Source organism: Lepidochelys kempii, chromosome 24 (genome assembly GCF_965140285.1).
Source record: "Lepidochelys kempii isolate rLepKem1 chromosome 24, rLepKem1.hap1, whole genome shotgun sequence".
NCBI classification, from domain to species: domain Eukaryota; kingdom Metazoa; phylum Chordata; order Testudines; family Cheloniidae; genus Lepidochelys; species Lepidochelys kempii.
Genome location: NC_136403.1, coordinates 7,450,724 through 7,462,919, shown reverse-complemented (window position 1 = coordinate 7,462,919; position 12,196 = coordinate 7,450,724). Strand labels below are relative to the sequence as shown.

Genomic DNA, 12,196 nt, shown 5'->3' with positions numbered 1-12,196 from the left:
AGGAATTCTGCTGTGCTCCACTCTGGAGGTCAGACCTATGCTGCAGTTTTAAAGGAGAACCCCTGCTTACCCATCTTTAGCTTAGACTTGTGCTTTAATGTTAGAGCATAAATATTACCTGCTAAACCTTGTTTGTTTCAACCAGAGCAATTTGTATGCACAGATGAACACATTCCAAGTATTCATAATATATCAGGAGTTGCAACAGAGTTGCTTGTGTAGGGCTGAATTAAGGTGCCATTTGTGTGCTGGATAGAGAGGGGCAGGTTCATCTGAGGAGGTGATGGCTGGAGACATTGTCTGCGAAAAGCCTGCTCGTGATCCTGGTTGCCCTTGGGTGTATTCTATACTATCTTCTCCCTGCAGCCTCTCAGTGCTGTCCACTGTGCAGAAGTTATGGATCCATGGCAGTGCTCCCATCCCTGCCAGACACACCTCTGGGTGCAACAGTAATGGGACTCTGCAGGGGGGTCCAGGTGAAGGTCATTGGGGCTCAGCAAGGCGGTCTATGGGGGGGTCCAGAAGCTGGGGGAGTGGGATGGGGATCCAAGTGCAGCCGGGTGGAGCTCAGATCTGGGTGCAGGTGGCTCGTCAAGGTGATCCAGGTGCAGGGGGAGTGGTGCTCATCGTGGGGAGGGTCAGGGCATGAGGGGGTCTGGATGCATGGGGGTTGGATGGATGGGGAAGCAGCTCCCTCTATAGGAATCCCTCCCACTGCAGCTGAGGAGTGATGGGTGCAGGAAGTGCAGGAGGGGGAGTGTGCAGCGCTTCCTGCAGCTGGAGGAGAAATCTCGGGGTGGGTCTGACCCGGCCCCGCATGCCATGCAGGGGAAGAGAAAGTCCCATCCTCCCCAGCCCAGCCGGCCGACTAGCAGCTGAGCCTAGCGCAAGGGTAGGAGCCACCAGCCAGGTCTTCCCCAGTCCCACCTCCTGCCCCACAGTGATTTACCTCTTGGCTGGCTTCCCTGGGCACCCAGAACATGCTGCTGGGGAGAGTCGCATGACCGCTTTTGTGGCTTCCCTTTGCTTCCCTGTCAGAAAGTCATTTTTCTGAGGGGAAGCAAAGAAATCTGTGGGGAACATAAATTCTGTGCATGCTCAGTGGCGCAGAATTCCCCCAGGAGTAACTACTGCAGGTAGACATCCAGCCAGCACTGCATTTATTATGTGTATTATGGTAGCATCTAGGGACCCCACCCAAGATCAGGATGCCACTCTGCTAGGCACTGTACAAACAGAGTAAGAGACCATGCCATAAAGAGCTTATCATCTAAACTGACAAGAGACACAGAGAGTTGGGGGAATAGGACAATCCCATACAAGCTGAGTGAATGATGCAATGGTCACAAATGTGCCATACTTTTTTTGTTGGTTTCTCTTTTCTGAAAGGTGGAAGACGGTTGTTGAGAGGGAATTAGTTAGAGAGGAAGAGGGGGCAACAGGACAAGGGTCAAATGAAAAGGGGAGCAGGGGCAGTGAGACTGAAGTGGGGAGATCAAGGGGTTGGATGGAAGGGAGGGGATCATTCCTAGGTACTGCTGGTCTCTGATCCCTCCAGCTGAGCTGGGTGGCCCCTCAGTTTCTTTTGTACCCCAGCTCATGTGGGGAGAGGGTGGGAGCTGATGCCCCTGAAACAGGGCTCTTCCCTTCACACTTCTGTGTCTGGGGGTAACCCTAGCTGGGTCTCAGCTCCCCTCTACCCCGTGCCATCATGGGGTTTCTTCACATGGTCCTATTCCCAAAGCATTACAAGAGCGAGAGAGTGACAAGACAGTGCAACATTCAGTCTTTAATCCTTCCTCCCCATATACTGTTCTCAGTCATCAAACAGGCCCTGAAAGTGGAGTTCTCCAAATTGTTGCAAATAATCACACTTTAGTGCCCATATTTATGTAACAAAAACTACCCCCAGACCTCCAGGGTTTTCCACTGCCTCCCACCAGCTTTCTATCTGAGTGCCTTCCACATGTAATTGATAGGAAGAGCAAAGTTCCTAGTGGACTCATACAGAGTCCTGTGCTTCACTCAAATAATTTTTCCCAAGAGTTCCTACAGAAGGGGGTTCTCCCTCTTGCCATATTATTATGCTTATGAATGAGCTCTGGGACCAAGAAAGGAAAATACTTTAAAACACATTCGTGTTTTGATGCTGAAAACTACTGAAAAGATGGCCCATTTTAAATAGCCAATTAGTTGTAATTTACCATACAGCAGAATTTTGCTTCAGTTTTCTATATTCCTGTGGATACGGATTTGTCAATAATTTGCAGAGGGATTTGTACATTCCTGACAGCACATTCATTCATATTTCAGTGGCGTGAGCTAGATGACTGGGATTTAACTGACGAACAGCTATTGTTGCATAGCCTCAGACTTTGCAAATTTTGTAGACGGCATAAACAAGATTTATCTCCCGAACATTTTTTACAGCCAAGACTCCCCTTTCTGCCTCTCGTTCTGCTGTCCACATGATTTCAGAACAGAAGCTTTCCATTGAATACTGCGCGGCTGAAATGTAGTGAAATGCAGATAAACGCTATGATCAAAACGCTGGATAACAAATGCAATACATCACGGTGTAGCTGCCCAGCATTCTCCGTGTCGTTCAATATACAATATGCTAAAATATTGCACAGCGGCACGACGTACAATATGATAACAGCACTGCACAGCTGCCTAGCAGATGCTGTGCAATATCGCATGGCTGTGACACAGATGGTGCAATACCACGGCACACCTACACAACAGAACTGTTACAAAATAACGCAGGACTGCCTGGCTGTTATCTGTATTGTCCAGCACAATGCTACACTGCAGGGCTGGGGAAACTATGTGGTAACAATTCGGTGCTGCACAACCTGCACCTTGAAGAAAAGGAGGACTTGTGGCTCCTTAGAGACTCACCCATTTATTTGAGCATGAGCTTTCGTGAGCTACAGCTCACCTCATCGGATGCATCGGATGTAGCTCTCGAAAGCTGATGCTCAAATAAATGGGTGAGTCTCTAAGGAGCCACAAGTCCTCCTCTTCTTTTTGCGGACACAGACTCTCACGGCTGCTCCTCTGAAACCTGTCAGTGCAGAATACGAGGCAATACTGCACCACTTCACCACACACAATGCAAGGTAACCCAGCACACGTGCTGCACACACAAGACAACACAATCCTACCAGGCTTCACAACAATACACCTCTATGACTCCAGGCTTCAGGGGGGTGATTTCTGCATCTGCCATTGGTCGGTGGCGTTGGGGGGGCTGAACAAGCTACCACCCTTCTCCCCCCCCCCACATCGTCTTATTGGTGTCCTCAGCTGTCAACAAAGAAAAAGAAAGAAAGCAGTCCCAGCCTACAAGTTTGTCTGTACCAGCAGGGACCCACCCCTCTGCAATCCCTATTGGAGGAACAGCCTCTGATTGGGCATTAACAAACACCAGGTTAGGTTACCCAGGGTTGGGAAGCTGATGTGTTTCCTCCCCCCCTGCTCCAGCTCAACCAGGAAGTAAAGTTTCTATTTTCTCTGGGCTCAGAAGTTTAACACCAGGCAAAGCAGAGGGGAAGGGGGGAGTGGACGAGGCCTCCCAGAAGAGGAGATCAGAGTCACAGGTAAGACTGGGGAAAATCGCCAAGGGTTAAATACTTAGGCAACAACGTTAAATAAATGGGAATTTCACTTGTAAATTTCACAGTGGTCTCCTTTAATTTGTAAATTTCATGGGGAGGATTTTTCCCCTCTTAAATTATTTTTTCCCCTGCTGGAATTTAAGTTTTCCTGGCAGAGGTAGTGGGAAGTGTGTGTGTGAGCGCGCGGTGGGTGACTGTGTCTCTTCCCTAGGACACCACCCCCACCCCCAGCATGGAAAGGGGCTGCTGGGAACATCTCCTTCTTTACCTCTTTAAGTTCAGTGCCTGAGCCCAGTTCATTTTCTATAGCTCCTTCCTACCCTAAAAAGAACAGGAGTATTTGTGGCACCTTAGAGACTAACAAATAGTCTCTAAGGTGCCACAAGTACTCCTGTTCATTTTTGCAGATACAGGCTAACATGGCTGCTACTCTGAAACCTTCCTACCCTAACTCGCCTAAGAAACTGGGCCATGGGGTCCCCTCAGCTGTGGAAAGCAAAAGCCCCTTATATGTGAAATGGAGGTGGGCAGGGGAGAGGGTGAGCACGTTCCCTTCTGGCCCTAGAAACTGTAGAGGTGTGAGCTGGGGGTTTGGGGTACTGGCAGGATTAGGCCAAGGTGGGAAGCCCCTCTGGTGTACCTCCATTTCCCCCTCTCCTGCAGGGGTTACTGATTACATTTATCCCTTCCCAAGAGAGATGGGGGACTCCAGCGAAAGCCATAAGCAGCCAAGCCACAACAGCCTGGCTCCATGAGGCTAGGAAGGATGAAAATCTATGTGAAGACCTAAGTCTCCAGATGGGTCCAAGGTCTGTGCAGATACCAGGCCATCAGTGGATGTAGAAAGGCGAGCCCCTAGCCTCTTCCCATTCTAGGTGGGACAGACCTTGTCTACTTGCCAAATGTTCTGTTGCCTGCTCGGAGATTTTGTTCCTGCATAATCTGGCCTTTTAAACACACAGCACCAGTGCAATGCAGCCACTCCTGCATTGTAAATGCTGCTCAGCAGTGTTGGACTAAGAATATTCCCCTTGTAAAGGGGCAGGGCTGTCCTGGCTGGGATTCCAGCCTTTGGTTCCACGTAATTTAGTGCCTTTAAGCCATCCTTTCTGGAACCCGTGCACCCATTAACACTTCCTTTCGTTACCCTTGCTAGCTCCTAGTTGTGGGAAAGGATGACGACGCTCATTCACAGAGGGCGGCGTGCTGACGTGGGCAAGAACGCTGACAAGAGGCTGGAGGGCGAGGATGACGACTCGAAAGACAGACACCTGGATGAGGAGGAGTCTGGTGACTCCAAAGATATCCGCCTAACCCTCATGGAGGAGGTGCTGCTCCTGGGACTGAAGGATAAGGAGGTAACGGGTCTCTGGCTGCCAGCGTTGTAGTTACATGGGCAGTGCCATGGATGGAAGCAACTGCTCCTGGCTTTGCTTGTGGGACAGTGCTGAAGGGGGCGATACCTGCCCCCTTTGTGGATCCAGAGGCCCTTTTGAAGCAGAACCAGTGCAGTTCCTCTGAGCAAAGGGGTGCATAAGCACCCTCTGAGTGGCATCAAGCCCAGTGCCACAACAAGGCACGGCTGTGCCGGGGATATGATGACGAGGCTGGTGGATCCCCAGCTCTTTCTCTCCTGCCCCAGAGGCTGGCTAGATGATCTTCCACGGGGCAGATCTGCTGCAGCTCTACTGTCTGGCAGTGGGAGGGTCTTGTGGCATTTTGGCATCATGATTGGTTCTTTGCCTGCTTCCTGCCTGACCCTTTTGGGCCTGCTCATTGTATCAGTGCTCTGTTTAGGAAGTAAAGGTGGCCTGGCATAAAGAAGCAAAATGCCTCTCAGCTGTTTTTGCACAAGGCACTTGTGGCAGGGTCCATAGGCAAGAAAGCTGTGAGCCTTTTGGAGAGAGTGGGGCTGGATTATGCTCCCAATACAGTGGGCGGATTCATCCCTGCGCACAAACAGGTGAGAGGCAATTTACACCTATTAAGGGGCCAGTGCAGCCTCAGCAAAGGCTAGGGCTGCCCTAAATGGCACACAGATTTGCCAACCTACCCGTCCACCCTAGTCAGGCCCCCTCCTGTCTCTGGTTCGCCCACACTCTTCAGCAGAACAACCCACCTTGTACACTGGGCTGCTTCAGAGGCACATCTGGCTCTATGCCAGGTTCAGCGGCTACCTGCACCAGGGTTGTTTGTTAATACCGGCTTTGCAGACCCTCTGTGCCAACCCCATTTGTACAAAGGGGCCCTTGGGCAACAGGAAATTGGACCCATTAATTCTTGGCTTTCTCCTAATGGTCTCTGAAAAGTGAATTCCTTGCCCCAGTGCACAGGCGTTCTTCTTTCCTCCTGCATTATAACGCCTCATATCTATGCCAAGCAGGATCCCAACAGCTGTTGAACACTCCGTAGTACTTACAAAGAACAGACCCGCGTCTCCGTCGCGACCGAAGCAAAATCGAATCTATATTGCGGGTGGAAATGTGCAAACCTGCACAGTACAGGATTTTCTTGGGCTGGGGGGAGTTATTTTCATTTGACAAGCAAGACCCCTTAAATATATGACACTAACAAAGCCTGACCCTGATGGGAGGAAAAGGTTGCAAGTTCTGGCCCTAAAGCAGGATTAAAATGTCCATATAGCTGCAGGAAATAAATGTTTCCATTATCGAAAAACCCCTCTGGGATGTAACTCAGCAGCTGTTTAGCAGCACACAGAAACGGTGGTCAGAGGGTGGTGGTGGTGTATTTTTAGCACATAAGTGAAGAAAAAAATCCAACAACTTTGAAACTACAGGTGGGAGGTTTGTTTGTGTGCAAATGGGTAGCTCTGTCTTCCTGAAAGTTTCCTTCCATCATTTTGTCTGTAATCTTTGCGATACCAGAGCAATGTCAGAAAGGAAATTTGGTCTTGGGATTAAGCCACTGGGCTGGGACTCAGAAGTGCCTCGAGCTCTGGCTCTGCCACAGATTCCCTGTGTGACCTTTGGGCAAATCACTTAATCTCTCTGTGCCGCAGTTTCCCATCTGTAAAACAGGGATAATGGCATTTTCTCCCACCCTTTGCCTGTCTTGTACACTGGGGATCTGGCCTCTAAGTGCTATCACAATACAAATAATTAAATATTGTTTGATGATAAGCTTTTCTGGGGCAGGGACTGTCTCTCACTGTGTGGCTGTACAGAGCCCACACAGTGAGGCCTCTAGATGCTATTGTAATATAACCAAGGCCCTACTTAATTTGTGATATTGCGGATCCCGCAATATTAGACTTCCACACCAGGTTTGATTTTAATTAGCTTACTTTGCACAGTCCCACGGTTTTTGCACACATTCTGAGGTTTGCAACACACACGTTTTTCCCCCATTAGTACAGTAGCACTCCATGTGTCTGAGCTGATAGTGGCCGGGGCTCGGGCTGTCAGCCCTGTGCATTAATGACTGTAATATAGCTGCAGCAAAATGTCTGGTTATCCAAAACAAAATTAGCAGGCATAACATAATACTTGAGGGTTTATATTGTTCCAGCAATACTTCTTAAACAAATAGGGCTTCTCTGGCTTATCCAAATGTCCTCAATTAATAAAGTTCCATTATTATTTTTCCCTGATTTTTTTTTTTTCCATGTCTTGTCGGCAACTCAGCAACAATTATTTGATAATCATCCCACGATTCAAGTAGGGCCTTAAATATAACTAAATCATGATGACGAAAGCCAGCTGCTAGACAGCTTCCCCTCTGCTGTGAGATCTACTGGTCAGGGTGACCCTTGTGCACCCCTTCACCTGGATCTGTAGCGATTCTAGCACAAGGTATTCAGTACTTTAGTAGTTGTTATTAGTTCATCTCACTGAAGCAACAGATCTTTTCTGCCTGCCTGCAGTCAGGTGCCATTTAAAATCATTAGACTGTACCCTTTGTGTTCAGCGCCGCCGGGAGCGGCTTCTTGCTATGGAATGGGGCGGTGCAGCGTCTTTGAAAGGAATGCTTTGGAACTTCTGGCTGCAATGCTCCTGAGAAGGGCTGTCTGTGTTTGTGGCTGCTAACGTGGTAACCAGATGTCTGAGACTGTTCCAACCAGTGGCGCGGGTTGACTTTCAGTTTGCACAGGGGATCGGGCAAGAGACTGGGGGTCGGGACTCCTGGGTTCCGTTTCCAGCTCTGCCAAACAAAATCGGGTCCCCGTTGTGTTTTGGTGCTGTACAGGCACCTAGTTAAATACAGTTCCCCGCCCTGTGGGGCTTAGACTCTGAGGCCAAGATCCTCTCCTTGTGCCTAAATTTGCATTTGAAATCTGTGGGGTTACTCGTGTGGGTAAGGTTGAGTATGTGCCATGTTGCCAGCCCTAAGTGTGCAAAAATCATGAGTCAGGCCCACCCGAAATCAAGATTGTCTTAAAAATCTTCTGACGTTTTCAGGCATCTCTCTGCAGCCCCGAGGGCTGGAAATATTTTTTTCCCCTCTATTACTTGAAAGGAAGCTGCTTTTTTATTTTATATATTTATTTTTTAAAAGTACCAGTTACATGAGACTCGAAAATCACCGCTGAGTGAGATGCATACATCTTTGCTGAATTTGGGTATTCACCTGGGGCACGGGACTGGAAGGGGTCTCCTAGTTATTGTCATCCCTTCTATCACAGGCAACCACATCTTGTGTTCCCACTTATAAACCTATCAGGCTCCGTCTTCACACTAGCTAGGTTTCAGAGTAGCAGCCGTGTTAGTCTGTATCCGCAAAAAGAAAAGGAGGACTTGTGGCACCTTTAGAGACTAACAAATTTATTTGAGCATGAGCTTTCGTGAGCGACAGCTCACTTTCCACTGCATGCATCCAATGAAGTGAGCTGTAGCTCATGAAAGCTTATGCTCAAATAAATTTGTTAGTCTCTAAGGTGCCACAAGTACTCCTTTTCTTTTTACTAGCTAGGTTGTTTGTGTCTTCCCTCTGCCCTCTCCAGTCCTCCTGGGAAGCTGTTCCAGCACCTCCTTCTTCTCATGGTTACAAACCTTTTACATTTACTCTTGCCCATTTGATTCTCATTTGTCCTTGTGCCGGCAGTGTCCTTCCATAGCTCTTCTCATTCCCTGAGTAAAACAGCCATGGATTCCTCTGCTGGACACGTGTCTCTCTGCTCACAAGTCTCGAGGGGTGGCTCTTTGTGGCTGCATTTCAGGTGGGTTGTTCTGCCGGACTGGTACGTCCGTCTTCAGGCTGCCATTGCTGCGGCCTTTCGGCTACTGTTTTATTGGTTCCCAAGAGGTGAAAGGTGCTGATTTAACAGCCCTTCGGTTAGAAGGGCAAATGCAACATGGACAACCAGCTTCCCTGCCCGTGTGTCTTGACCCTGATCTGGAGGGGAGTCGGTTCTTGGCCCTTCTACGGAGATGGCTAGTTGTGGGGATGGCTTTCTGTGACGTGGACAACTGGGCTACCAGGGACTGGACTGAGACACAGCCAAGCTCCGTTCCGGCTTAACATCTGGGAACTAGCTTTGCCATTTGACGCTCCCCAGAGTAAGCTGCTGACCTAGAAGTGAACAGTTGCAAACCCTGTTACTGAGTTGTCTGCTCCCTTGGATCGATTCTTCTTGATGTCTCAGGTACTTATCTGGCCCCATCACCATAATATCTGATCCCCTCATCATGCACCCACCACGAGGCAGGGCAGCGCTGTTATTCCCATTGTACAGCTGGGAAAACTGAAGCACAGAGTGGCTAAGGGACTCGACCAGAGTCACACAGGGAGTGTGTGGCAGAGCAGGAAATTGAAACCAGGTCTCCTGAATTCCAGGCTAGCACACTCACCACTAGGCCATCCTTCCTCCTAGCCTGAAGAGAGTATATTTTCAGAGTTTGTTGGGTGTAATGCATTGCTCTCAGCACTGAAATAATAACCCCTAGCTCTTCCATAATGCTTCTCAACCCTAGGTATTAAAGGAGGTCAGGATCATTCTCCCCATTTTATGGATGGGGAAACTGAGGCACAGAGTGGGGGAGGTGACTTGCCAGGGTCAGGCCAGTGGCAGAGCCAGGAACAAAACCCAGGTCTCCTGAGTCCTACTCCAGTGCCCTATCCACTAGGTCATACTGCCTCCTGGGTCCTCCAAACTGAGCCCCTGTAAAACAAGGGGGCTAATTTTCAGAGGTGCTGAGCACCCGCTGTTCCCGGTAACTTCAGTAGCAGTCAGCTTCTGGAAATCAAGCTGCGGGGATATCCTGGTTTTGCAATATCTCAGTTACACGTGGCTCGCGGACATGGGCCTGCTGCCAGTGCTGTATACGTGAGCAGGCGGTGCTGATATGAGGCGCTGCCCGATCAAACGGTGACACTGCCTCTGGTTCAGTAGCACCAATAAAATCTCGGGGTTGCTAATCCAAGTAGGATGTTGTAGGCAAGTTGTAGGCAAGCAGGGAGGACGCTGTAGGCAAGCAGGGTAATAAGCCGGATGTTGGGGATAACCTTGCAAATATTTGAGAGCCACTCAGGTACAAATGTAATTTGAGCAGTGCAGTGACCTTTCATTCTTTTTAACTCTTTTGGTACCAAATCCTTTAGCTTCAGCTTGATGTAGGTATCTTTAAACGAGGTTCTGAACCGTTTTTGAATCATGAACCCACAATCCTTCCCCCCCCCCCCTTTTTAAACTTGGATTGCTCTTTCCCCTCGCCCCCTTACAAAATGGGACTGTCTAGTGTAATCTAGATGGACCTGGGGTCATTAATACATAAAGGGGATTCTGCGTTAAATAAATCAGTCTTTTGACCCTGCTGTCCAACTGTGCCTAGGCTGGGAAATATTGTCGAAGCACATATCTTAATATCCACAACATTTGCAGGACAGGATCTCTTTCAGCGTTGATGAGTGTTCCTGGGCATTGTGATCCTGGGCACCAGGTCACATTAGGAGTTCTTGCAACAGCCATAGAGAGCAGTGTATTGTGGTAGCTATCCCAGCATGCAAGTGGCTGCAACATGCTTTTCAAATGTGGGGGAGGGGGGGTGGAGTTTGACAGGGAGTGTTGTGTGTATGTGGGGGGAGAGAAAGTGGGTTTTTGGGGGGGCTGAGAGCATGTCAGCATGCTGTCTTGTAAGTTCAGACAGCAGCAGACCCCCCTCGCTCTCTCACACGCAGCATTCCACACTAATGGTTGCTTTGTCTCGGAGCAGATAAGCAACTGGCTGTCAGAAACAGAGCTTTCAAAGGGCATATGCGCATTCCTGCAGCGATTCCAAAACAATGAGAAGAGTGGCCACTTGACTTAAGTGGATTATGGGACATTTCTGGAGGCTGATCAAAGCGCAGTAATGCAACACCTCATCCAGGCTGACCCCCGGGTGTTTCAGCCAAGGCGCAGCAAGCGTTAATCTTCTCGCCGAGGTGGAGTACCAACAGCGCTGTAGCCCTACGTGCCTTGCCAGTGTGGACGGGTAGCAAGCTAGGGCGCCTGGGGCTGCTTTAATGCGCTCTAACGCGCAAGTGTACCAAGCCCTTTAGCTGTCTTCACCCCATTGCTCAAAGGTGTGGGTTTTTCACAGCCCCGAGCCCAGTTGCTGGGTTGAGCTAATTTTCTAGTGTAGACCTGTCTTAAGAAACTCTGTTATCCTCTCCTCTGATGTCAGGGATGAAAACCGGAGCTGGTCTTTCCTAATTAATGGCTCATTCAAACTGGTTCTTGCAACACTACTGTTCTGTAGGGATGTGGCATTGTCTCTTGAGTTAATGTTTTATAGAATGGCTGGAAGATGAATCAGAAAGGGGCCAAGTCCTAGGCAGCTAACAATGCCATTGGGCTGGGTGGGGGGACTTCTTGCTGTGAAATTCTTCCTCCTTCCTGTTTTTAAATTGGCTGGTGCAGGTGGTTCTCACCCACCCCATCCACCCTATAAATATTCCTGGAACCCAAGTGCCAGTGGGGTGGGCTAGACTGTAGCTCTGATGCTGATAAGCTCTTGCAAGCAGCTTTCTACAATGTGATGAAAAGGGGACCCCCTGGCGATGGATCAGACCGTTCTGTGTTTTGTACGTTGCGCCTCGATAGTCTTCTCCTCGTTCTCAAAGAAAAGGCAGAAACCGTGTGCTCCAGCAGCCCTGGCAACCGACTAAGAGTCCTGAGTTTAGGTTGGACCCAGCAGCGCGCCGGTGGCAGGCCCTCACTCGCTCCGGGTGTCTTCGGCACTGAAGGTCCCGCCGCCGAGGTGCCGCCAAAGACCCGGAGCAAGTGAAGGTCCCGCCGCCGAAGACCCGGAGCGCTGCCAGCTGAGTAAAAGCGCCGCAGCAGGGGAACATTTACAAGGCGCCAACGCCTTGACAAGGCGCCACTTGTGCTCAGTGGGGGAGCGGCCGCTCCCCCACCCCAGCTACGCCACTGACTGGAATAAATTGCCCAGGGAGGATTTTAAGAGCAGGTTGGACAAACACCTGTCAGGGATGGTCTAGATCAGAAGTGGGCAAACTACGGCCCGGGGGCCACATCCAGCCGCGGGACCGTCCTGCCCGGCCCCTGAGCTCCCGGCTGGGGAGACTACCCCCGGCCCCTCCCCCACTGTCGCCCCCCCCGCAGCCCCAGCATG

At 49.9% G+C, this 12,196-nt stretch overlaps 1 protein-coding gene across 3 annotated transcripts in view; it reads left to right on the top strand.

Annotated features, from left to right (window-relative positions):
• Window positions 1–3,445: 3,445 nt before the first annotated feature.
• GOLPH3L (golgi phosphoprotein 3 like) overlaps window positions 3,446–12,196 on the top strand; it is a 39,506-nt gene continuing 30,755 nt past the window's right edge. For all 3 annotated transcript variants that reach the window (XR_013634975.1, XR_013634974.1, XM_078850438.1), the window contains exons 1-2: window positions 3,446–3,605; window positions 4,780–4,981. Coding sequence is in view for 1 of the 3 variants with exons in the window: in XM_078850438.1 (XP_078706564.1) it covers window positions 4,799–4,981 (183 nt within the window). In the remaining 2 variants the exon portion in view is untranslated. The remainder of the gene's footprint in view (window positions 3,606–4,779; window positions 4,982–12,196) is intronic.